The sequence below is a fragment of the Odocoileus virginianus genome, chromosome 18, assembly GCF_023699985.2.
Source record: "Odocoileus virginianus isolate 20LAN1187 ecotype Illinois chromosome 18, Ovbor_1.2, whole genome shotgun sequence".
Classification (NCBI taxonomy): domain Eukaryota; kingdom Metazoa; phylum Chordata; class Mammalia; order Artiodactyla; family Cervidae; genus Odocoileus; species Odocoileus virginianus.
The window spans coordinates 16,576,624-16,603,676 of record NC_069691.1 but is presented as its reverse complement, the minus strand read 5'-3'; the positions used below and the strand labels follow the sequence as shown (position 1 = coordinate 16,603,676).

General features: G+C 43.7%; 1 protein-coding gene across 4 annotated transcripts in view; it reads left to right on the top strand.

Annotated features, from left to right (window-relative positions):
• TJP2 (tight junction protein 2) overlaps positions 1–27,053 on the top strand; it is a 124,858-nt gene that overhangs the window by 37,241 nt on the left and 60,564 nt on the right. For 2 of the 4 annotated variants that reach the window (XM_020911912.2, XM_070480382.1), the window contains exon 1: positions 9,844–10,030. The exons of 1 other annotated variant lie outside the window; for it this stretch is intronic. In XM_020911912.2, the coding sequence (XP_020767571.2) occupies positions 9,971–10,030 (60 nt within the window). In that variant the 5' untranslated portion in view covers positions 9,844–9,970. Of the gene's footprint in view, positions 1–9,842; positions 10,031–27,053 lie in introns of those variants that run through there. One more of the 4 variants, XM_020911907.2, reaches the window with a different exon arrangement.

Sequence of the window (27,053 nt, the reverse complement as noted above, 5' to 3'; positions counted from 1 at the left end):
GCCAGTGATGATGAACAGCAAATGAAGCTTTGCTAGCTGTCCAGCCGTTCACATCCTACTGTGTGGCCTGGTTCCTAATAGGCTGGGGACCAATACCCATTCACAGCCTGGAGGTTAGGGATCTCTGCTGTATACCCTTTTTTAAAAGAACTTTGAAGTATTTATTCAGCAAATTATGGTATATTCATACAAATGGGAATATTATGCAGCTTCCCACTCCAGTATTCTTGCCTGAAGAATTCTATGGACAGAGGAGACTGGTGGGCTACAGTCCATGGGGTTACAAAGAGTCAGACATGACTGAGCAACTAACACACACGGCAAAGTGATGATATAGAACTATATTGCCATGAAAAAACTGCCTATTCCTATGTAGAAAAAACAGGTAGCAAAAGGGCATGTCTAGTGTAGCCCCAGATGTATAATATTATATATGATATCTACATGCTTACCCGTGCATGGAGATACCTGGAAGGATGCTCACCCAGTTACTAACAGTAGTTTGCTCTGGATTGTGACATTTTAATTGCATTTTACTATTTTTTTTGTGTGTGTGTATGTGATCTGTGGTATGGTTTGTGTAAATAAACAAATATCATTTATTTTAAAATAACTGAAACTCAAAAACGTGTATATACAAATATGTATGCAAATCAACAAACCAAGAGGATTATAGATCTGACCCTTTTATAAACCAAAGACATTTTGCAAGAAGAAAATTCTTTTCTTTTTTCTAAAATTTTAATTTTGTTTTGGGGTATAACTGATTAACAACAACGGTATTAATAACCCTGGTGGGTCAGTGATAAAGGATGTGCCTGCCAGTGCAGTAGCCGCAGAAGATGTGGGTTGGATCCCTTGGTTGGGAAGGTCCCCTGGAGGAGGAAATGGCAACCCATTCCAGTATTCTTACCTGGAAAATACAGTCTGTGGGGTCACAAAGAGTCGAACATGGCTGAACTCGCATGGCATAGCTGATTAACAATGTTGTGACAGCTTCAGGTGAATAGTAAAAGGACTCAGCCATACATATACATGTATCCATTCTCCTCCAAACTCCCCTCCCATCCAGGCTGCTACATAACATTGAGCAGAGTTCCATGTACTATACAGTAGGTCCTTGTTGGTTATCCATTTTAAATATAGCAGTGTGTACATGTCTATCCCCAAATCAGTAACTATCCCTTCCCCTGATCCTTCTCCACAGAATTATTTTCTGACCTTCAAAATGAATGTTTTACCTGCCTTGGAAATGATAACCTTGTTATCTTGTGTCAGAGAATTGTAACAATGTCCCTTTAGCAGAATTTCTTAAACCTCCGTGATGATAAGACTCACCTGCTGGGTACAGTGCTGAAACGTAAAATTCCCTGGGGCCTTTCTCAGACCCACTGAATCAGGATCTCAGGGAGGGACCTGGGATGCCTCAGGTGATTCTCATCATCAAGAAACTGTCTTTATAGAAATGTATGTTATGTGTTTTCAAGTTTTTATAGAATGCCTCTTGGAATTGCCTTTCCCAGGACCAGCTTCCTTTATTTTCAGAGGCCTGTACTATTTTGCATGGCTGCCCTGGAAAACTTAACAGCTTTTTTCCTAAGACCCTTTTCAGATCTGAGGATTCTTTGACAATCAAGGAGACACTTCAACAATTATAATCTGTGTTGGTCAGGGATACTGAATTCTTAGTGCTACAGGATTAACCAATTCAAGTTGCCAGAGGCCCCTCTGGGCTCCCTGGAGGATTTGTATATCACACAGACAGTCCCCTGAGCCACTCTCACCTTAGATTCCCTCCCTTGCATGGGAGATGAGGACTTTTTTCCCTTAAAAAGGAAAAATTTTGCCTTATTAAAGGTTTGTGTGTGTGTGTGTGTGTGTGTGTGTGTGTGTTTTTAAGAAACTCATTTGGGGAGAGGAAATTCGAGAATTCTTAGATGCTAGAATCATATTTGATTTCAGAATTCTAATTCCTAGCTCATTGTTGTTGTTTAGTCATTCAGTCGTGTCTGATTCTCTGCAACCCCATGGATTGCAGCATGCCAGGCTTCCCTGTCCTTCACCATCTCCCAGAATTTGTTCAAACTGATGTCCTTTGAGTCAGTGATGCACTCCAACCATCTCATCTTCTGTTGCCCCCTTCTCCTCCTGCCCTCAATCTTTCCCAACGTCAGGGTCTTTTCCAATGAGTTGGCTCATCACATCAGGTGACCGCAAAGTATTGAAGCTTCAGCTTCATCATCAGTCCTTCCAATGAATATTCAGGGTTGATTTCCTTTAGAATTGACTGGTTTGATCTCCTTGCAGTCCAAGGGACTCTCAAGAATCATCTATAGTACCACAGTTCAAAAGCATCACTTCTTTTGGCGCTCAGCCTTCTTTATGGTCCAACTCTTATATCCGTACTAGCGATTAGCTCATTGGCTGGAGACAAATGACATTTGTGGTATTTACCATTTTAATATTGCACAGGAAGATTTTCACAAATATGATTCCCCAGCATTATTTGTTCAGTTGTTGTGTCAGCAAAAGCCCTCCTAAGTCAGTTAAAAAGAACCAAAAGGAAAACAGTAACAACAACCAAAGACCTACCTCTACCCCAACTCTGTGCAGTTGCCTTATTGCTGTAGACAATGAACTGAGGGAGAGGAGAGCAGTGATGAGAATGAACTTTGAGTCTGATAGGTTTGGAGTCTTACCCATCATCTACTCGGTGATGCCCTTGGACAAGCTGTTTTCCACAGGGCAATAATACCAAATATACAGGTGCAATGGAAGGATTTACATTACATGAGTTAAAATGGTGTTTGAAAGATTTGTGGCACATGATGTGCATGTAATCAATTACTTTTTAATCCAGGTTTCTGGATTTTTTGATGGGGTGTTAACAAGTGGCACCTCTCCCTGAAGGGTGTGGGTTTTATATATTCTGCAATATAAATAGTAGTAAAAATAAATAAAGATGTCAAACGTGGAGCACAGTGGCTTTAGGATCCAGGGCACCTTGCCAGGAGGAGCGAGCTCTCCACAGGCAGAGCATGCTCCATAGCAGGGTCTGTCCAGATGAAACCATATCCCAGAAAGTGCTTCTGTGATCTCCAGGATTGAACTTGAATTATGCTGTATCTCAACTCCTGTTGAGCAGGATGAATATACCCAGGCCAGCCCCATAAGTTTCCTAGAAGCTGCCTATCCACAGTCTGGCACCCTGAGGTCAGCCCAGACCACAGCCACCTCCTTCCAACCAGAACTCCGCCCAGCACCATTCCAGGGCCGCCTCAGACTTGTAATCCATCCAGCTGATTCTGAGTTGCAAAGCCAATTCTTCCGTTAACTGTGTGGCCAGGTGAACCCATCATGGCCAGAAACATTGCCCAGTCCTTACACAGGATGGAGGGTGGCAACAGGGTGGGGTATGCTGGGGTTTGGAGTTTGTACCATTTGCAGTGAGAGGAGAGGCAGGTAGAAGCCACCATCCATTTAGAACTGAGAACTTTCTTTCCCTCTAAGTCTGATTACTGATATTTTCATTCTCTTTGTACTTACTGTAATATCTTTTCATTGTAGTGATAATAGCAGCAATGCCAACATATTATCAGTGGTAATAATGATGATGATGACGATTAAAAAGAGGGAGCCCTTTCTTGGGCTACTCTGCCTTCCTGCTATTGTTTCTCTCTGGTCTTCCCAACCCCTAAATAGACCATCTACCATTCCCACCCTTTCATACCCCGCACTGGGCTCTCTGAAACCCTTGTTTCATGGTAGATGAAACATTCAGCTGAACTACACCTCCTTGCTTTAATTTAAACTTGGCTTTCTCCTGAGGGCATCATTTCCTGGTAGTAACCTCAAGGGATGCTTTCTACTTTAGATAGAAAGAGAAATCTAAGCAGGAGCTGGCTTTGTGGTCCAGGCAGAGAAGCTCCAACAAAGGCTCTGGGGCAAGAATGAGCTTGGCAGGGTCTCAAGAGCAACAACTGCAAAGGAAGGCCAGTGCAGCTCCAGGAAGTGAGCTTGGGAGAGTGCAGGCTGGGCTGAGCCTGGAGAAGGCAGCAGGGTCCACTCATATAGGACACAGAGGCTGCCTTAGCCCAGGCTGCAGCAGGACACCGCAGACAGGGTGCTTAAACAACAGACATTTACTTCTCACAGTTCTGGAGGCTGCGAAGTCCAAGATCAAGGTGCTGGCAGACTCGGTCCTCAGTGAGGGCCCTCTTCCTGGCTTCCAAACAGCCGCCTTCTCGCTGTGTGCTCACAGGGCCATTCCTGGGTGCATGCACGTGGAGTTAACAAACTTGGAAAGTGAGCAAGAGTAACATTAAATAATGAAATGTGAAGGCATGAGGGGCGGAGCAGAACTTTGAATGCCTCTCTTCTGGATGTTCTTTTAGGGGATGTGAGGTGACTGCTTATGGAAGGAAGAGTCCTTTAAGTGAATATGCACAGTTACTGGTACGGTTGTTTGGCTGGGGAAGGGAAAGGAATGCCAGGCCTTTTGCAGTGTTTTAACTGCCAGCACCTAAATCATGCACGTACTTGCAGTTCTTGTGCCCTGTCATCATTTGTGTACATGTCTTTCTCTTCATCATGCTGTGAGCAAGCACCCTGTTGTACATTGCCTTTATCTGCTATATACCTACCCCAGGGTACCTGCTAGGCATTCAAGAAACACCTATTGAAGGAAAGTATCATTATAATGTGGGCCATTTTAAAAGTATTTATTGCATTTGTTATACTATTGCTTCTGTTGTTTATGTTTTGTGTTATTTTTTTTGCCTGCAAGACATGTGGGAAACTGCACCCCCTGCATTGGAAAGCCAAGTCTTAACCACTGGACCACCAGGGAAGTCCTGGGAGTGCCTTCATGATTCTAATCCACCAACCAGTGTACAGGCCAACTCAATTGCTTAGTTAGCCTGGAAACTTTTCATGTCGGGTTCCTTTGCTCCCATTTAGTGATACTTTATAAAATCATGTTGCAAATATGTATGTATGTGTGTGTGTTTATCCCTAAATCTTAATGTTCTTGAGGAAATCTGATTAAAATTGTTTAGTTTTTAGTTATTTGAGGTCTTCTGACCCTGCTTTAAAGACTTTATACACTGTAATACATAATGACAAGTGTTAAAACATTTCATAAACAGTAACTACAATTAAAAAAGAAAAGTATACACAGTCCTAACCATTCATCAAATCATGTTCTTGTATACTTTCCAATTCTTTTATATATATATATATATGTGTGTGTGTGTGTGTGTGTGTGTGTGTGTGTGTGTATGTAGTAATTTTTTTGTTATTGCCATCAGGATAGACAGTATTTTTGCTGGCTTGGTTTTTTTGCCGCACTGTATGCTTGTGGGATCTTAGTTCTCCAACCAGCCTGGGCCATGACAGTGAAAGTGCAGAGTCCTAACTCCTGGACTGTCAGGGAAGTCCCGAGGACAGATGCTATTTGTACTCTTTCTCATTGTTATTATATTGTCATTATCCTTGTTGCTATACAGACTTCCTTATATAATTTTGAATGATGACTTGCTATGCCAATTAAGTTGATTTGCTGTAATTTAATAGTTCTCCAACCTTGGACAGTGATGGTTTCCATCTTATGTTATTAGAAACAGGCATACAGTGAAGTGCTGCCCCACCTTCCAGTCACCTGCTGTCATCTACCCTCCCAATCCTATCTTGTTATTGAGACAGCTCTGGCCAGGATGACCCGTGGTTCTCTTCTTGGTGAACATCTTCTGTTCTTAACTGAACTCTTCAAAGTTCCATGTTGGCTGTTCTTCCCTTCTTGAAATTCATTCTTCTCTTGACTTTTTGGACACCTTACTGCAGTGGATTTTTCTTCTTTTCCTTCTGGCAGTTCCTCTTTTATCTCTACCTGGGGTCTTAAGCTTGCCTCCTAAGTATTGGCATTCCCTGAGATCTTCCCTAAGTATTGGTATACCCTTATTCTTTTCCTGCCTCAGTTTTTGTCATGTCTCTGAATATTCTCATTACCTCCCATGACATCAGCTTTCTTGATACACTGGCAATTTCCAAATCTCTTCCTCTACCCCAAATCTCTCTACCTAAGATCTCGTTAATGCCTGGCACATAGTAGACACTTGAACATCTCCACCTGGAGGACCCATGGCCCTCAAAACTCAGTCCTTAACTAAATTCACCATCCTTCCTCAAGCCCCTCCCAAGATCTGTTCCCATTCCTTTGTTTCCTCTTTTGGCAAAAGTCACTGTCATCTACTTAGTTAAGCCAGAAACCTAAGAGTCACCTTAGACTCACTTCCCTTTTCCTTACCTCATATCTGATCAGGCAGTGACCCAGTCTGCTGATTCCACTTCCTTCATCCCTTGAACTGGCTTCTTTTGTCTAACTTCATAGTCACATCATCTCTCACCTGCATTCCCACAAAAATCCTTTTTTTGTTGTTGTTGTTGGCCCTGTCATTCTTACTGATGCCCCTCCCTGCAACCCCCACCCAACTCATCCATTTTCCAAGAAGCTGACAGAGTGATCTTCAAAAAATGCCAGTCTAATCCCACTTCTGCAGTGTCACAGTAGAACACAAACCCTGTTTGCCTGAACAACCTTCCCTCCTGCTACCTCAACAGCGAGCCTGTGTCTCTTCCTTTTTTCTCCACTGGATATTTGTTGTCTTCACCTGGAAAGCTTTCTCCTCTTTTTGTCTCAAAAAGTCATTCCTCCCTGTCCTTTAGAATGTGTAAGCTGCTATCTCATCTCTGGAAAGACTTTGCTAAACCCCATACCCCTATCTGAGTGAGGAACCCCTCCTGAAAGACCCTAGACTACCCTGAGCCGCCAGGAATCTTGGTACTTAAATGGTTTCTTATAATTTACTAATTGTCTACTGTAGTAGGCTGAACTCTGAGGCTAGAGCCTAACTAAGTCTTGTATTGGGGTTCTGACTTTATAGAAAGTGTTTAGTAATTATTTGTTGGATAGAAGTTCTTTGGAGAAACAAAGTTCTAGGAATGGGGTTCAAATGTGCAAGCCCACTTGTGAGAAATATATACTAGAATCACTTGCTTTTCCAAAGAATTGTATAGATTTATACTGCCACCAGCAGTGGTACTGTATCAATTGAAAGACTTGTTTCAACATGAGTCAGAACTATGTATTGTGTCAGAATGTTGGTGTTTCTGCTATAAAAGTATGTCATCGTTTGGAGTACTGTAATGTATTAGAAGAGCTTTCCTGGTGGCTCAGTGATAAAGAATCTACCTGCCCAAGCAGGAGACTTGGGTTTGATCCCTGGATCCGGAAGATCCCATGGAGAGGGAAATTGCCACCCACTCCAGTATTCTTGCCTGGGAAATCCCAGGGACAGAGGAGCCTGGCGGGCTACAGTCTATAGAGTTGAAAACAGTTGGACATGCCTTAGCAACTAATAAACAGCCACAATGCAATAGAACTTTATGCAGCGATGGACATCCTATATCTACACTATCCAGTATGGGAACCCACAAGTGTATGGCTACTGACTGAGCACTGGAGATATGACTAACATGACTAAGAAACTGGACTTTCTGTTTCTTTTCATTTTAATTTAAATTTAAATGTATCCAATACTCACATGTGACAAGTGGTTATCCTATTGGACAGTGCAACTCTAGAGAGGAAGAGGAAAATCATTCAGCAGATATAATTGCTACATTCTGGGTTCCTTTCTTTTTAAATGCTAGTGGGATAAGCTCACATCACTAAGGTGTGACCAGTTCACAAATGGTGTCATTGTTATTATTAGTCAGCACTGCCTAATTTGGGAAACTTTTGTGTGTGTGTGTGCTTTCATCAGGAGAGTAACACCTCACCTCAGGAATACAACCAAAGCATCTAATTCTGGAGACTTAAAGAAAACTGGGAGATGTTACTCGCAGTGCTTTTTATTCAGAGGCAGGCACTTTGCCATTCCAAAGGAGGCCAGAAGCCTAACACTTTCAGAGGCATCTGCTCGACTTGTTTTTCCACATAAGTTGCCAAACTTGTTTTCATTAGGCAGGAGATGAAGCAAATTTTCAGGGAGAGAGCCTGGCATCTGCGTCTGCATCTCTTCAGCGGGCCCATCAATGCTTCTAACTTCTGGTGCTGTGCTTTAGTCGCTTACTCATGTTCAGCTCTGACAACCCCATGGACTGTAGCCCACCATACTCCTCTGTCCATGGGGATTCTCCAGGCAAGAATACTGGAGTGGGGCTGCCATTCCCTTCTCCATCTACCTTCTGGTAGGCCTAGGTAAACTATGCACTATTCAACCTAGGAGCAGGATGGACTGAGCTTTTCTCTCTCACAATGTGGTTTCCTTAAGATTTCAAACCCAAAGGTATATTTTTATTCAGTGTACCTGTTTTGATTTTCCAAATAAGTTACATGCCTTTAAAATAAGGTAACTTTTATTTATTGTGGACAATTATATACACGTAGACTTCTCTGGCGGCTCAGACAGTAAAGAATCCACCTGCAATGCGGGAGACCTGGCTTCCATCTCTGGGTGGGGGAGAGCCCCTGAAGAAGGGAATGGCTACCTACTCCAATATTCTTGCCTGAAAAATGCCGATGACAGAGAAACCTGTTGGGTTGCAGTCCATGGGGTCGCAAACAGTTGGACACGACTGAGTGACTAACACACAACAGAGGACTCTACAGTGAATAAATGTACTGAGTTGAATTTGATGAATCCTGCCTGATAAGCATTTGTGACCTACTTTGGGGCTTCCCTTCCCTTGTGGTTCAGCTGATAAAGTATCCCCTGCAATGCGGGAGACCTGGATCTGATCCCTGGGTTGGAAAGATCCCGTGGAGAAGGGAAAGGCTACCCACTCCAGTATTCTGGCCTGGAGAATTCCAAGGACTGCTACAGTTCATGGGGTCGAAAAGAGTCGGGCAGGACTGAGCGACTTTCACTTTATTTAAAAAAAAAAGCCTCAGAAGCTGTTGATGGAAGAGGAGTTTTAATCTCTACTGGAGTTGTTGGGAATGTGCCAAAGAGATAACTTGGAATATATTTTCCTCAAAAGTCTTGTATTTAATACGAACATCTCACACCCTCCGAATTCAGGGTATCAATTGTTGAGCCCAGAAACGTGGGGATACAGTCCTGGGTGTGTATGTGTGTGTGTTGGCTGGCCGGTCTGGTCTCTAGGCAGGACAAAAAGAAACTTTGGAGATTCCCTGGTTCTTTCTTTTGCAAACCTCTCCAAAAAGTGTTCCTACAAGCTGCGCACGCGACCTTGGTGGTAGAAAGAAAGTGAAAGTGTCAGTCGCTCAGTAGTGTCTAGCTCTTTGCGACCCCGTGGACCCACCAGGCTCCTTTGTCCATGGGGTTCTCTAGGCAAGAATACTGGGATGGGTTGCCATTCCCTTCTCCAGGGGAATCTTCCCGACCCAGGGATCCGAGCCTCCGTCTTCCGCATTGCAGGCAGATGCTTTCCCCGCGGACAGTGAGACCACCCCGCACTCACTGCTGCACGCGAACCTGCAGCGCTTTCCCGGCGCGCGCCCGGAGCCGGACCTGCTGCCCCGAGTGCGCGCCGCGGAGCGAACCATCGGGTCCACCGGAGGGGGGTTGGGCGTGAGGGCCGCCGGACGCTCGGTCCTCGGGGTCTCCTTGCTGCCGCTCCCTCTTCGGTCCTCGGCCGAGAGTCGCGCACGGCGCTCCGCGGGGACTCCGGAGGCACGGCGCCTGCAAGCCCTCCCCCCGGCCGTGCAGGGGTGGTAGCGGCCCACTTGAGAGTTTCCGCGGCCGGGCAGCCGGCGCAGAGGCGCAGCGAGGGGGCGGGTCGTTGCCGCCGCCGCCGCCTTGGAGGGAGGGACAAAGGGGTGGGTCCCCGCGGACTTGCACCGGGCTAAAACCTGGCTGCGGGGCGGGGGACTGACCTGCAGCCTGGACAAGGAGGAGGACTGGGGCCCAGGACTGGCGCGCCCACGCGGGACCCGCGCCCGAAGATGCCGGTGCGAGGAGATCGCGGGTTTCCACCTCGGCGGGAAATGTCAGGCTGGCTCCCTGTGAGTTCCATCTTGCGTTCCGCTTGGTTGGGAGAAGGGTCGCGAGGAGAGAGCCTGGGAGCGCGTGGTGGGCTTCCCGGATGCGCCATGGGTGACTGGGATTCTCATTCTCCCATGGGGAGGTGGGGTTGAGGGCAGCGGGTAGGTTTCACCGGACGGCGGTGGTGGATCGTGGCCTCCGAGGCTCCTGGATCCTTCTCTCTGTTCTCTAAAGTCACTTGGATTTCTCGTTAAGTCCCGAGTAGGGAAAAACTGTCTTGAACTCTGTCTTGGATCCCTACTACTTTGGGGGCGTCTCGCTGTGCCTGCCCTGTGCCTGTGTTTTGCTTCTCGGTTCCAAACCCCACTCTCTGGTTGATGCAAAATTACAGGCGTGTGTGCGTGAGACTCAACTGACAACTCTTTGGACCAGAATCCTCATTTTCCCTTTTAATCAGTTACATCTGCAGTAGAAGTAAAAGTTGTTTGCTGTAGGAAATGAAGATGGGGTTTGGGAGGACGCCACGAGAAGAGAGTGATGAATTGTTTGTACTCTGGTATTATCTTACCTGTCACCAGTTCCTTTTCTGTCTGCATTTATGAAGTCTCTGCTTTACACAGTAGTTTATTTTAAATTATAAATAATCAGGGTTTTGACTACAGGGTTTTAACATTCTTGAAATGTGGATGAACTTGGGAGTGAATACTCCAGGGCTTAGTAATGGAAAGGAATACAGCCTCCCACCTCTGTTTTAGCTTCAGTTAGGCAGCGCTGCCGTCTTGGCAGCTGTCTAGCCTGAGTAATGGTTGTGGTTTCCCTGCAGTTCCCAGTGGAAACTGCCCTCATAGAAACTGCCCTCATCCCGTCATAGAAACTGCCCTCCCTTCCTCAGTTAGGGGAATCCCAGCCGAGAAGGCAAGAGGCCCTTGTCCTCAGATCTTTAGGTGGTCTGGGCCAGCTGTGCTGACACTCTGGGAGAACAGGTCCACTTGTGTCTGGATTCTTCCTGGGCGAGACAGTCTGCATACAGACCTTGGAATTAGACTTTGCCTTTTAAGTGAGGAGTTAGTGGTCATGATGGCATTTGTAGCAGAGTGCCATGTTGTATTCTGCCTTAGAGAATTAAATTTGGTTATTCGATAAAGTTTCATGACTGGCTTCACTTCAGTGTGGGGATGCCTCTGTCACCCTGTCTTGTTGGGGAAGAATGCAAATCTTTAAGACTCTTATGTACTCCAATTAGAGATATGAACAGGATGCTGTAGCTTTCCCTCTTTGGGGAGATGAAAGAAGCTGGGTGCCTTACTGAGGCGATGGTGGCTTTGAGGTTTTTTTGCACTTTTTCCGAGCTGCTGTCAGAGATTGACGAAGGGAGATCTCCCCCGCCTCGATTCGTTGCTGCAACTTTTTCAGGACCACTCAGCTAATAGCATAATGAGCACCTACTTGTGCTGGTCCATTGTGAAGAGGTGAGTGCGTGAGATAAGCAAGATTCATTTCTGTCTTTTAAGAGTCTGCTATGCAAGCTGAAAATTTTAGGTGTGTTTTTAGATTGTGCAGACCCTCTCTGCTGGGATACCTGTGGCTGAAGGAGGGAGTGTGGGATACAGATGCACACTCTGCAGTACAGAAATGCAACAAAGCGTGGGATTGTCCTGTGCACACTCCCTTCAGGGATTCTTTTGGGGAAGAAAGTTTGCCATTTGAACAGATTCCTCACAGCGTCAGTCAGTCTAGAAGATGGGGCTAATAACACACCTCACAGGGTTGAGTGAGAACTGAGTGAAATGTGCCAGGGTGCCTGACTAGTGGGTGCTAAATAAACAGTAGCTCATATAGTCGTTCCCCGGTATCATGCACGGGGGGAGAATGGTTCTGGAACCTCTGTAGGATACCAAAATCCAAAGGTGCTCAAAGTCTTTAATATAAAATGGCATACATAGTATTTTCCTGTAACCTCAAGGCATCCTCCTGTACACTTTAAATCATCTCTAGGTTAAGATCCCCTAGTGGAGGGGCATGGCAACCCACTCCAGTATTTTTGCCTGGAGAAGCGCATGGACAGAGGAGCCTAGCAGCTGTGTTCCATAGGGTTGCAACTAGTCCCATAAGACTAAAGTGACTGAGCATGCAAGCACAGGCTACTTACAATACCATATACAATGTAAATATTATGTAAATAGTTGTAATCACAATGTAAATGACGTGTAAATAGTTCTTGGTGTGACAAATTCAAGTTTTGCTTTCTGGGATTTCTCCCCTGCCCCCATACATTTTTGGTCCATGATTGGTTGAATCCTCAGGATATGGAGGACTGACTGTAATATGAACCAAAACAGGTGCTGAAAACTCTTACATGCAGGATCCTGGGTTACTAAGGCAAGTGGGACCTAGAAGCACAAGTAGGAGATGCCAGGTAGGTATCAGGGCAGTTGCTGGGGGAAGGAACAAGAGATGCTCATACTCTTGAAAGACCTTGAATTCCAGTAAGAGAACTTTAAGAAAAAGCCACAGAAATCCCTAATGTATTAATGACTTGACTTTTCCTGCAAAGGAGTGAGCCAGTTTTCTAGTAAACACTCTACCCCACACCCCCTACATAGGATATATTACTATTTGGGGGACACTCATATGCTTAAGATCTTAAATTTTTTAGCATCACTTGCTGGGGAGTTCCATTTGCAAGGATTTCTGCCTCCATTTGTTTAACTTTTAGTCTAATTCTTTGTATATTGACAAAAGGTCGCAGCCAGACATTTCTCTTCCGTGGGAGAAATGCCTGGGAATTTGAGGGAGCTGATAAAGCCCCTGGTGACTTCAGCAAGTTTTTCTTTTCTGAAGACGTTCTTCTTGGGAGACAGATAAGTCCTTGAAACTAGGCAGGGCCACTTGAGTCTTGTGTGCCATCATATGTTCTATAGTTGAAAAAGTCATGCAGATTTGGTGAGAGAGTAGCTTTATGTGTGGGAAGGGCGGGTGGGGTGAAGAGTTAGGAAGGGTTAGTAGTCACGCTGAGACTTTCAGCATACCTCTACCAAAAACATGAGCCATCAGGGAATTCCTTGCCTAATCCCAAAAACAAACCTCATTGAGGAGCTGTGGCTGTAAATTAGTTTATCTCGGTTGAGAGCTGATACCCTATAAAATGCCTTGTTGATCAGACTTGAGGCAGTAATCACAGGGCAACAAGTACTGGGCTGGAATGGCCTTGAACCAGCCAGTCTTGGGGTTGAGAAGAATTTTCATTGAAAATTAAGTGGGCATGGTAGAATGATTGTCTAAGATGTTTTACTGAGTTCATTTGTTCATCCTAAATCCAAGGGTCAGGGTCAGACAGGTAGACTCAGGGGTCAGATTCAACACCTGTTTAGTGGGTTAAAAACTTGTTTTACATGGCCCTTTAAAAAAAAAATTTTTTTTTAAAATTTTTGGCTGCACTAGATCTTCACTGCTGAGCATGGGCTTTCTCTAGTTGCAGTGAGCCGGGGCGAGGCTCTCGTTGTGGTGCGAGGGTTTCTCCTTGGGGTGGCTCCTCTTGTTGAGAAGCACGGCTGTCGGTGCACAGGCTTCAGTAGTTGCAGCGCATGGGCTCAGTAGTTGGGGCTCGCAGGTTTAGTTGCTCCACAGCCTGTGGGATCTTCCTGGACTGGGGATCTAACCCTTGGCCCCTGCAATGACAGGTGGATTCTTAACCACTGGACCACCGGGGAAGTCCTACATGGGCTTTTTTTAAGGTTCAGAAAGAAATGTTCCCTAAGGCAATTTAGAACCTACTTCATCCCCACAGGAACTTTTATGATTACCCTTATGAGTAGAAGCTCCTTTAGCTAGCAAATTGATGAGGGTCTGAGATGGTATCTCCATTAAAAAGTTTGCAAAAGTCATATAACAACAATGGAAGAAAGTTATCAGACACTCAGTCCCACTATCTGCTATTGGCAATAGCTAGTTCCAGGTTTGAAGGCTACCTAGGAAAGGAGCCAAGTAAATCTGTACGCTGCCCATGTCACCGTATGCGGAAGAGAGTTCTGAGGTGGAAAGTACCAGTGTCCACGTTTGCAGCTTCATTAGGAAATGCCCTTCCTAGAACTTGACCTCTGACTGCTAGAGCCCAGGCAGTCCTGCGTGGGCCTTCCCCTAATGGTGACTGTTTCATTCTGGCTTTTTAAGGGGACTAGAGTCTCTTTCATCCAAGGCTGCATCAGCCTCGATCACCTGTGAGCTCAAAAGGGAGATGCAGGACTGTCATTGGAAAGCCATCTATTAAGTTTGTTACGCATTTTCTCTTGTCTTTTTTGCTATCTCCTGAACAGTATTTTTTTCCCAAGTGTGTTGTACAGACAAGACTGTACAGGGCGGGGCATTGCCCTTTCTTTAATTACCGTGCATTCCTCTTGTATAAATAAAAAACGTAAAGCCAGTCTGTAAACTCATTTATTTCATGGATAGTTTGCTTAGAATGGGGCAAAAATAAGTATTAAGTAAAACAGTGAGTTTGATTTAAGAAAAATAGTAAATTGTCAGGATGAGTGGAGTGAGAATAAGATAAAAAATTGTGAAGAGAGCCCTTGAAATCTGAGTTTTGGAAAATTACTCTTAAATTGTGAGTGTGACATTTAGGTATGGAGAGCTAGGTATACCTCAACCACACCTTCAGGAAAGTCAGCACAGCATGGCCCAGAAAAGACAGGAAAGTTGAACTTGATGGCCTTATGTCTTAATGTGTGCATTGAGCCATTGTCTACCCAAGTTCTCTTGTCTGTAACTGCAGACGGTGTATTTGTGAAGCTATTTAATGTCTTCCGTAAGTCTCATTCCTTTCTCTGCTTACCGTGAGCCATTCTGCAATATTAAGGTCCGTTGGTGTGACATTTGCAATAGGATAGCGTGAAAAGAGGCGAAGAGCTTTGGCCCTCCTGGAGGACATACCTCTGTTACCAGATGCATCTTAGTCACCATTCATCGGTGCTTAAGAGAAGAAAGACCCAAGCAGCCTCCCATGATGCATCTAACTCACTAAAAATGAAGCTCATGTTGGTCTGTAAATTATACTTTTAACAAGGATTGTCATAGGAATCGTAAGTCTTAAGATAGGGGAAAGCACCCTGCTGTGACCTGGAGAAAAGAGCAATTGAAGTTCTTCGTGGTCGGTGAATAAAACCATGACAGAAAAAAAAAAAAATCATGACAGAAAACACTTTGTTTAAGTCACCAGAATCCCTAATTCTGTGGGTGTACACAGTTTTCATGAGAAATCCTAGGCTTTCAGTTAGTAACTTGTTCTTTAGTCATTTAAAGTCAGTTCAGATATTTGTTTAGTGCCTCTGCCAGATGGTTAAAGTTAAATCAGGTCTTTAATCTTAAAAACAGTGCAGCTTCTCTGTCATTTATACATCATGGTGTATTGCAAACCATAGCAGTATAAATTTTGATGATAATGAGTGTTTTATTTTAGCTTTCAGGCTAAATATTTTGTCTGATTAGATTATAGATTATAGTTTCTACTTATATTTCTGTTCCTCCATCATTTTCTGTGTGTGTGTGGAGAGGGTGGAGAAGAGTTTGGGCGTATTGATAGTAGTGGTAAAAGACTATTGATAGATCTTTTGAAAATAAAATATTTGTCGGGTATTACAGGAAGCTCTTCTGAACCCGAGATTTCAAATTACACTATTAATCGTCTCAAAAACGTCATGTCACATCCTTGAGTACAAATGTTTACTGAATTTTACCCATGTGCATATGTGAGCACAGATTTCAGAGATAATCAATACAGTAATTATTATATGTGTTATAGACTTTACTCAGCCATATGAAATATATACATTATGTTCACAAGAGAAAAATGTTGTCTTTGGAAACTTTAATTGTAGTATGCTTCATCTGACAGACACCCTATATAACCACAGGTCTAAGTATATAGTTATGTTTTTATAGTTAGTGACAATACAGTTAGTGAGAAGTCAGGGGCGTTTAGAAGGAACATATATAATACACTGTGGAAGAAAATTATTGGGATAGTCTTGCTGGTCGTTAAAGAGTTGGACACACGACTGAACGACTTTTACTAACAGTTATTAGGCTGTAATTAATAGGTAATGATTAGAGTCCAGTTGTATGTGTTGTTTTGTTGGCCACAGGGCATACAGGATCTTAGTTCCCCCACCAGGGATCGAACCTGGGTCCCTTGCAGTGAAAGTGCAGCGTCCTAATCAGTAGGCCACAAGGAGAGTCCCAGAAGCCAGGTGTATCTTTGCCATTGTATGTGTTAGAAAAAGCTTTGTTAGAGATGAGAGAATACTGCAGATACTCTAGGTTTTGTCACTTAGTTGGAGGTGAACTGGGGAAATAATGCATTCTAGTCATCAACAGGATTTCATGAATTTGTCTTCTAGGACTTGTAGCTTCTTGAACCTTTGTTGTTCTGATGAAATAATGTTCCATGTGTGGCTGTTTGTTTCCATTCACCGAGAAACATTTCTTATAAAGGAAGTGTTCCAAATCCTAGGTTGTGGGGTTTCTTCTCTGCCTCCTTTTGCAGTGGACATCTGAGAAGTTGCATGTACTGGGCTCGGCAATGGGGAGGAGGGGTGATGTACCTGTCAGAGGCTACCAGCCCATTCTCCATCCTCGGACGACTGTCTCCAAATATATCTAGCAAAGCGGAATGAAGTTCTTTGAAGAAATCAGTATTAGCCAAGCTAGCCATTTCTGCTTTCGAAAAGAATAGTTTAGAAGAAACTTCCTGGTGAGCTCATGTTTAGTTGCTCCCTTATCCTTCTTCCCTCAGGCTGAATCAGTTACCTCCTGGCCTGTGATTGGTTATTTGCACACGCCAGTGTTTATATGAGCCCTTATCACGTCTGCCTTATGCCAGTCATTTCCTGTCAGCCTCGAGCACCTCCCTGGTCTGCATCATCTTGGTCACCCAGACACTGACAGGTCACCAGGCATATTCACTAAAGGATTGACCACATTTTACTGACTTGATTTGGGGAAGCCTTATTGCATAAAGTAGTAAGAATGACAGACTCATGAGAACTTGGATTCCTAGATTCCTGACATTGATAGAGTGAGTGGATGATAGTTTGTCCGTAAGAAAAAAATAATGTAGAATTTTATTAGTATACAGATCCTTTCTTTGATGGTGTATAAGGTGTACCAAGAATTAGCTTGGTGACTTTAGCTAAGGCATGTAATTCTATTAATAATTCTCAGTTATTTTATAGGGGCAACTATACTTGATCATCTCTGAAGTCTCTTACTGTGCTTAAGATTCTCAGTATCCAGTGTAAAGCCTAGAGAACATTCTAAATTTCTTTTGGTTCTTGTCACCTTGAAGTACTCTCATACCCCTTAGACAAATTGTTGTGTTTTCTTTCTCTCTGTTTTCTCTTTGAAGAAGAGATTCAATGCAGTCTATCTGCAAAGCAGTTTTTTAAGAGTGGCTGTCTTGTTTAGCTCATGAAGTGATGGAAAGATCTATTATTCAGTTGCAGCTTAAATAATGTACCAGCTCAGTGGGTACTGAATTCTCTTCCTCACTCTGCAGCCCCAAGTCAGCAGCTGCAACTGTCTCACAGAGCTTCTTGAGAGTTCTTTTTCCTTCCTCTTCCTTTTCCCCTCCACCCTTCCCAGTGAAAGCTGCATCCTGGGAAGCTCCAGTATCCCCTCCCTGCCCTATGGAATCCTTTCCCAGGAACCACATTGCCTGTAACATGGGCACAGAAGGTAAGGCAGGCCTGTCACTAGGAGCCCTTTCTGATTTGTTCTTCACCAGTGTGCGGGAGACAGCCTCCTGGTGACTGTTGCAAGACCTCTTTCGCTGTTACTGACTGGCATGAAGTCACTCTCCGGCAGCCACATTTCATGGTTACCTCAGGCACTGGGATTTTTTCTGCCTAACTTCAGGGAGAGCACTTCGCCTGCCTTGGTCGGGTCTGTTTAGTGTCTGGGTGAGTTTTAAGAGGGGAGAGAGACTTGTGGCATCTCAGACATCCATTGAAGTTTTCCAGAAATGCAACTGGAAGCATTTGTGCTTTTCCTTCTGGTGTTATTGTGAAGAGTCTGAAAACAGGCAAGTGGCAATACGTTGAAATCAAGAGGTAACGAGTTCAGTTTGAATATTGGCGTTTTTTCAGATTTTAATCAGAGGCCGAGAATGAAATGGCAACCCACTGCAGTATTCTTGCCTAGAGAATCTTGTGGACAGAGGAGCCTGGTGGGCTGCTGCCCATGGGGTCGCACAGAGTCGGACACGACTGAAGCGACTTAGCATGCATGCATGCATTAGAGAAGGAAATGGCAACCCACTCCAGTGTTCTTGCCTGGAGAATCCCAGGGACAGAGGAGCCTGGTGGGCTGCTGTCCATGGGGTCGCACAGAGTCGGACACGACTGAAGCGACTTAGCATGCATGCATGCATTAGAGAAGGAAATGGCAACCCACTCCAATGTTCTTGCCTGGAGAATCCCAGGGACAGAGGAGCCTGATGGGCTGCCGTCTGTGGGGTCATGCAGAGTCGGACACGACTGAAGCAACTTAGCAGGCAGCAGTAGAAGAAGCAATACTCGATTGGCTTATAGTGCTTAAGTATAGTTTGCAGATGTCTTTACTCAAGAGTTGGGAAGAGACAGGAAAGGTAGACTGAATTTACCAAAGAAGTGAGGTGAAAAATATTTGCCTGAAAGTGAGGAAAATTTTCCTGTGGGAACAGTGGTCTCCTGAGTATGTCCTCAAAAGCTTACTTACTCACAGCGAAGTTTTTTCTATATTACTATTTTTATGTATTTTTAAAAATTAAAGTATAATTAACTGTAGTAAAACACAGTACGACCCACCATTTTAACCATTCTGAGTGTAAATTCAGTGGCATCTGCTTGTGCAGCCAACCATTACTATCCAGTTGCAGAGCTGGCTGAACTTTTACATGAATGTATGCATTGTGTGATTACCACCTGGATCAAAAAATAGAACTTTCCATCACTCTAGAAGGTTGTTTTCTCTTGCCACTTTTTCGACTGGTACCACCCCACTGACAAGGGAACCTCTCTTAGCATCGTATAGCTTTGCTTCACACTTTGATAGGATCTGTATAAATGAAATCAGCATTTGGTATCTGGTTTCTTTCCTCAGTGTAACCTTTGTGTGGTTATGTTATTCAGTAGTTTTTTTTTTTCCTCAATAATATATACGTCATTTATATGAATTTACCAGTTTGTTTATTCATTCTTTTGTTGATGGATATTTGGGTTGTTGTCAGATTTTTGTTTTATTTCTATTACTGGTAAAGCTGCTATGAAAGTCACCTAATACTTTGTTCTGTTGGCTTGTGCACCCATTTCTCTTGTGTAAATTCCTAGGAGTAGAATTGCTGGGTCATGGGCTGGAGACATGCTTAACTTTCATTCTGTGACTGCTGAAGTCAGGCAGACCTGGGTGTGAGTTTTTTTTGTCCTGAAACTTGCGTGGCCTTAGGCAGTTTACTCTGCTCACCTGTGAAATGGGCATTGTATACCTCTGGGTCAGGGTGCAGTGAAGAAGACAGACATTATTCTAGATGTTTCAAGGAGAAAGGGATTTAATGGAGGGAATTAGATGCCTACAGAACAAAAGGCTGGAGGGATGAAAACTCAGGGCCCATCACTAGGTCTCTGATTTGCCTCCTAGAAAGTTAGAAAGCTGCTTCTGCCATGGGCCAGGACCTCTTTGATTTTCTCAGCCTCTGTAGCCAAGAGGAGGCTGAAACGACATGGAGCTTGGTGGTAGCTGCAAAACTCTGTGGTCTGGGAAGTCAGTTTCTGCCTATGACTGCTGCTACAGGAAAAGAAAAAGGAAAACAAATGGCATCTGTTTCCCTTCATCCTTTTAGGTCTTAAGTAAGTACTTGTACCTCATTGGTACCCCTTGGGCAAAGGGATTGGGGCTTCTAGTCTCTGGGACTAGGGGAAGCTGAGTGCCAGCAAACAAGAAATGGCATAGGTGTCTCCTGGGGTTGCAATGGCAATTTCATTGCAGTGGTTATAATTTGCTTATATTATCACTATTACCGAGGAACATGATGCCACAGTAGTCACAGGACTGCTTTCTGTAATCTGTGTTCAGAATCAGTACTTTATCAGACTTTATAATTACCAGCTGGAGTGTGGATGCCACTGTTAAGTTGTCCCAAAGTATTGTCTCTGAAGGGCCTCTGTTTCTCAACTGCTCTGTGATGGTTGGTACTTTTCAGTAGGAGTAAGCTTGAGAAGTTTTAATTTGCAGGCCTATAAATTAATACAGGCTGCGAAGTGACTTGGTTCTAAGAGCTGCTCTTTGATGTATAACTTTGTGAAACTTAATGAATATTTCCTTTAAAAAAAAAATTATGTATTTACTTTTGGCTGAGCTGGACCTTGGTTTTCTAATCAAGATCATGGATCGCGGTTTTCTAACCGTGGACTTTCTCTAGTTGTGGCGTGCAGGCTCAGGATTTGCAGCATGTGGGCTTAGTTGCCCGTGTGGAGTCTTCTTGGACCAGGGGTCAAACCTGTGTCCTGTACATTGGCAGGTGGATTCTTAACCAACCACTGAACCACCAGGGAAGTCCAAGTATTTTCTTTTTGAAGTCGTTTTGATTTACTAGTTTTATTTTTTTAATGTTTAAAGAATTTTATTGAAATACAGTTGATTTACAATGTTGTGTTTCAGGTGTACAGCCAAGCAACTCTGTTATACATGTAGATAAATATATATTTTAAAATATTTTCTTCCATTATAGGTTATCACAAGATACAGTAATATCCCTGTGCTATATAGTAGGCCCTTATTGGATATCTGTTTTCTTTGTAGTAGTATGTTTTAATCCCAAACTCCTAACTTATCCCTCCCCCTGATTTGTTAGTTATTAATAAAGTAAAAGGTGATATGTAAATCTGGTTTATAGATTGATGGGCTTCCTTGGTGGCTTAGATGATAAAGAATTCGTCTGCAGTGCAGGAGACCCGGGTTCGATCTCTGGGTCCGGAAGATCCCCTGAAGAGAATGTCCCCTTTTCCTCTCTGTCTTTTAACTTCTTCTGTCTTTTGACAAGTTAAGTGAAAAGAATCAATCTTGATCCTGGTTTGTGCCTTACGTCTCATGCTGACAACACATGCTAGTCTACCAAAACATTTGGCAATAGTGTCTGTCTCACTTCTTATTTGTGAAATAGGAGCTGTAATGTGTTGCTCTTGAGACATTTAAAAAGCTTGATTCAGTTTTTGCAAAACCCTCCCTATATAATGATGCCCCATGTGGAAAGAACTGAGTTTTTCTTAATTTAGAATGTCTGTGAATCTTCTGTCTCATTCAAAGAATTTTGCCTCTGACCCTGACTAATTAGGGACGTTACTACTGTTGCTTTCAGGTGAGTAGCTAGAAACAGACTAGCCAAGTGATTTATTGATTCATATTTCATTTTAGGCTTAGATCTATAGTGCTGCTTCTGAAGAATCCTTGCAGATAAATTTGAAGTGGTAAGGAAAGCAAATGTTCTAAGTGCCAAGATAAGCATGAGCAGCAACTTCATTTCAGCCACTGGTTTAGCAGAGTGAGCTGGCCCTGTGCAAAAGCTCGCTTAAATTATGAACGTGCTAGAAATATACTGACAGAATCTCCTGTTTTATCTTTTTTTTCGCCTGACTTAGCCAGTCGACCAGGGCTAACAGTGGATGTCCAAACAGTTTACAGTGGCTAATACAATGCACAAAAGCTTTCTTTGTTTGGAGAGTGGAAAATAGAGCTGAAGGGGGCTTCTTAAGGGCGCTGACCTAATTTCACTCCTACAACAAAAATGATTGGTTTTAAACATATATGTAGTTCTGATCCAGGTGTCTATGAATATTTCAGCTAGTAGTGTTACAGCCTGAGGAAGGGTCGCACAGTGCTGCTTTGTATATTTTTACAAAGCAGCCTTATTTTTATTTGACAGTGTCCTTTAAATTTAGAACAAGAAGTCAAATTCTTGCATGAAATGATAATTCCACAAAAGCCAAGGAATTAAGAAAGGCAGCTGGCGTTGCACCATCACCCCTCTCAATCCTTGAAACCTCCTCACATTTGAGAACTGGTTAGTCACCAGCTTTTTAAAAATAAAGTTCTCTGGGGGCTGTTCCTGTGTAAAATGTTGGGAAATAGAGCTGAGTTTAAAGTAAAGTTAGTTCAGGCATTGCCAGATTCTCTGAATTTCTTAATTTTCATGTTTATGATTTACTTTGTATGTATCATGTTCATGATTTACTTTAGAAATCACATGTCAGCAATGTTTTTACTCTCTATTACCCCAGAATATTTGCAGGCAGTATGCGCTGCCTTAAAGAATCTCTCCCGCTTATTAATAGAACCAAGGAGAGTACACATGTCACTTGGGGGTGGGGCAAGGGAGGAAGCTCCTTTGGCTTTGGTGTAGCAGTGAGCTCCAAGGAACAATGGCATTGTTGTTCTAAGTGGTCTTTGAGTGTGATTAGTTGGTGACGTATAAATGTTGGCCCGATTGGATTATGTCCCAGTGATGAGCTGTCCTGAGAAAATGACAGTCACTCACCTGTCACTCCAGACAGTCACCAGACTTGTCCTTTTGGCTTTACATTTGGGATAATGATTTATGCAGCGAGGTGCCCTCGACACGAGCTGGTATTCTGCCTGTCTGCTGTCTGTCTCTTCCGTCTCTTCCAGCTTGGATATTGTTGACTCCATCTGTGTAGTCTGCAACATGGATAGTTCATTTTCTCTGTGAGAGGCAATATAAGCTTTTTCACTGGGATGAGCTTCGTCAAAATGCATGCTTGGAAAACAGTGAACTGCAAAATAAATGTCCCCAGTTAGATGTAAACCTCATTGCTTGTGTTTATCCTTTTGGAAGAGCAGTGTGTTTTCTGAGAGGCCTGGGTTCTGCCTAGTGTTGGAAGAAGAGTCACTTTTTAACACTGGGGGGGGGGGGGGGGTGATTGTGAATTTTTGAGGCCAGGTCTGGTTCTTGGCATTACTACTCCAGGCATAGAATAGTTGCTCAGTAAATCAGGGAAGGTGAAAGGAGGAGAATGGAGACAGTCCTAGAAAACTGAAAAGAGATTGGTCTGGGTATGTGTTCTCTTGCCTTGCTCACTGTGTTTCCCACTGGCCCCCCTTCCCCCCAAAACCATGCTGGTGGCTTGGAGACTGAAGCTGCAATATTCCATTACATTATTGGATGAACAAATGTAAAATAGGCATTAATGGACTTTATAGAATGGCTCTGAAGCTCTGTCCTTGATTTCTACAAACATGGGTATGTTGGGGGCTGGCTTGCTAAGGTTCCACCCAAGTATCCAGTAGAACTCCTGATATCTCTGTAAAATACCTAATGGTCAGGGGACCCCAGGACATAAAGTAAGATGCAGACAGACTTTTCTCTGGTGAAGTGAGAGAAGCCACATGGCTGATGCAGTGTTAGTGCAGTGTTAGACCTTGGTACAGACCTCACTGAATCCTCCCAACCAACTGGGAGTGGGTGTTAAAACTCAATTTTATACATGAGGTTAATGAGGTTGAGAAATGTTAAGTAACATGTCCAGTGTTGCATAGCTTGTGTGACAGGGAGGGAATTTGAGTCAAGGTCCATTTAATTTGAAACTTACAGGTGCTTTCAGCTCCCAGCTCTGCTTTCCAGAATCAGATGAGCAGAGAAATAAGAGGGAGAAGCTAATGGCCCTCTCTCTGTTGATTTGCAGGATTTTTTTCACATTATCACTGAAAGTATACAGAAAGTTTTCCTCCAGGGAGTCACAATGAAATAGCAATGCTTTTAAGAGTTGTTTTCATTCTTCAATGACCCATGTGTGTCCATTACTGTAGGAAGCCCCAAATACGCTAAGGTGAGCAAGACATAGTTTTATGGGGAAGTCAATTATGTAGGCTACTAGTGAAAATCATAGTTTTGTTATAGAAATATTAAGACTCTCAAGTGAGAGTGCCCACTTTCTTCAAGTCCACAGCCTCTAGTTAGAAATGACTGTGTAATCCCATCCCACAGAAAACAGCAGTTGTTGTCAATGTCAAGAAAAACTTGTTGCGGCTACAGAGCATCTGAGTTGTGGAATCAGAAAGAATGTTCCTTTTTGATAGGCAAGTTTGGGGACTTGCCTGTTAAGGATCAGAATTCCATTACACTAAGAGGTGTAGATCACCAGGCATGCACAGTTTAGTGGCAGGTAGGTCATCTTTTTGTGATATCTACCTGAGACTGGAAGCATTGATATATAAAACTGAGAGATTGGGTTAAAGATAGAAAGGGAATTTTGGAGCTTCATTTGGCGATGGAGTGCTGGGGGGTTCACCTTTGGAGGCTTTGGGGTAGGAGGACGTTGAAAACCAGAGCAACAAGCACAAGGGTAGAAAGAGCTAGACAGGCTCCAAGGGCAAACTTTCTCTCCTGTTCCCCCTGGAGTCCTGTTAAGGGCATTTTTGTCATCCTCACAGCCTCACGGCATGGCTTTCTTCCCTGAGGACCCAGAATGGAGGAGTTCCATGAGCTTCCATAGACAGTTTAATAAGGCTGACATTGTTTGAAATGTTGGTTCTTGGTTCGAAGCTCAGCCATGACAAAAGCTAGATATGTAATTCTGACCAGATTCTGTGGTGGGTGATGGAAACTTCTAGTGTTCTCATGTTCTCTTTAAAACATTTCTTCTCCCGTGGCGCTGGTCTTGGTCTGTGGGTGCCACTTGCTCGTTGTCTGTTTGTGGGGGTACAGAGGCAGCAGCCCAGCTTGAGAGCAGAACCAAGGTTTTCAATCTCTGTGTTCAGCACATTTCCTCACAGAGTGTCTTGCCCAATAAGTGTGTTGATAATGCTCCCACCTGTAGTTAATTATCCACTTGGAGGACTATCTGAAGCAAGGTTTTGATCTCAGGCCAGCTTTCTATGTGGTATGTCATTGGAAATTGTTAACAAGTTCAGATTTTTGTTTAGGTAAAATATAACCAGAAGTTCCATTGCTACCAAAACCAAGGGTAGTTCACTTTGAATTGACCTAACTTTGCAGTTAGGTATCCACTAAGACCATGTATGTATATGTGTGTGCTCAGTTTGTGGACTCTTTGTGGCCCCGTGAAGGATAGCCTGCCAGTCTCCTCTGTGTATGGAATTTTCTAGGCAAGAAGACTGGAGTGGGTTGCCATTTCCTCCTCCAGGGGATCTTCCTGACCCAGGAATTGAACCCACGTCCCTTGTGTCTCCTGCATTGCAGGTGGATTCTTTACCATTGCACCTCCTGGGAAGCCCCTATTCACTAAGAACTAACACCTTATTAATTAAAAAGAAAAAGAAACAAGAAAACAAAACTATCCCCAAACAGTGACTAGATGGTGAGCCAATTGAGAAGTTATGAGTGGAGACTTCCTCCAAGTTAAGAAGTAACTTAAATAGGAGAAAGTACATGTCAAAGCACACTTTAAGATGTGGAAAGGCTATAACACTGAACTGCCCTTCAATGATAAAACATTTCGGCCTGAGTTTTGGATGTTGTTATTTATGCTCTGGATTTCCAGCTTTGGGACAAATACTGTTTGTTGTATTTCTAAGTGGTTGGCTATTTCATTTCTAAACAATTCATTCTTTCCTGGGGAATGGAAGGGACTTCAAAGATATAATAAACCATCACTATGGTCAAAGTCATGAAGAAATGTTGTGCAGAAGAGGAATTAATATTGTTCTTTGGATTTGGAAAAACTTGGGGCTGCCAGATTAGCGACTGACACCCCAGTTCAGTACGCGTTCACTGCCATTGTTCTCCAGACTATTCCAAGCCTTTCTACATCCTAAAAAAAAAGGCATCCTCTGAGGGTGGGGACTGTTGTTCTATGTTGATAGGCCTTTGTTTTCAAAGCCTGAGTCACTGTAGATACTTAAATGCTGAATGACTAAATGAGATCTTAAAAAAAAATCTTTTATTAAATGTATACCAACCATATCGCCTTTTTTAGAGTGAGACTTGTTTAATAGAGGAAGTACCCCCTCATTTGTGTGACACTTTACGATTTGTAAAAACTTCCATGTAAAATTCTCAGTTGATCTTCTCAAAGAAGCCTGTGAGGCGGGTACTGTTACCTGAGCTGTGCAGAGAGCTTAGAGGTCTTACAGCTGGTTAGTGACAAACCAGGAGCTCGTCTGTTGACAAACTAGAACAGCTGGTAAGAGCTCCAGGGTGTCGTGTGGTGTTGTCTGGCCCCAGACCCCAGCCTCCAGGGAAGTGGAAGCCTGAGTCTTCGTGGCGGATGCAGAAGAAGCCCTTACCTGAATTTCCTTAATCGCGCAGTGGCCTTGAGATCTTTGTTCCCCACCAGGAGTTGAACCCTGGGCCCTCATCAGTGAAAGCACTGAATCCTAACCCCTGGGCCGCCAGGGAACTCCCCAGTGAAGCACTCTTGACAGTGCATTTTGTTCCCGCGGTCCTTTGGCTTTTTCCACGTCTGTATCCATTTCTCAGAATGCTCGGTAAACATTTCTGTTGCAGGCCCTGATAGCAGTTTCTTGCCCACTCCTAAATTATGTACTTGCGAAGGTGACTTTGGAGTTTGGCTTGGAAATGGTGGTTTGATTTAAACTTTCCTCACAGTAGAAGGGGGATCTTGACTGGGGTTTAAACCCTAGGGTAAGCCCTCAGCCTTACTGCTCTGAGAAGGCCGTCACTGCCCCAGACTGAAACCCGGGAATGCAGTTTAGCTCTCCCTCTCTTCCTCCTTCCCACCTCTTGTATTCTGTAAGCCCCTGGGGCTGTCGACCTCAGCTTAGATTGCTTTCCTGCTTCTCAGGAAGATGAGGAGTCTGGTCTCAAATATGTAAAAATACAGATCCACTCGTGCCCTTGACCCACCTTGGACTTCTACTTACTTTTTTCATGCATGAGACCAGGATACTTACTGAGACCCAGGTTCCCCCATCGGCCTCCCCCTCTTAAGTCCTAGCTGTGATGCTTTCTCGCTGTGTCCTCTCTCCGTGGATTGAAGTCCCTATTTCCACCGGGTCGCTAAAAAGGAAAGCCTTCCC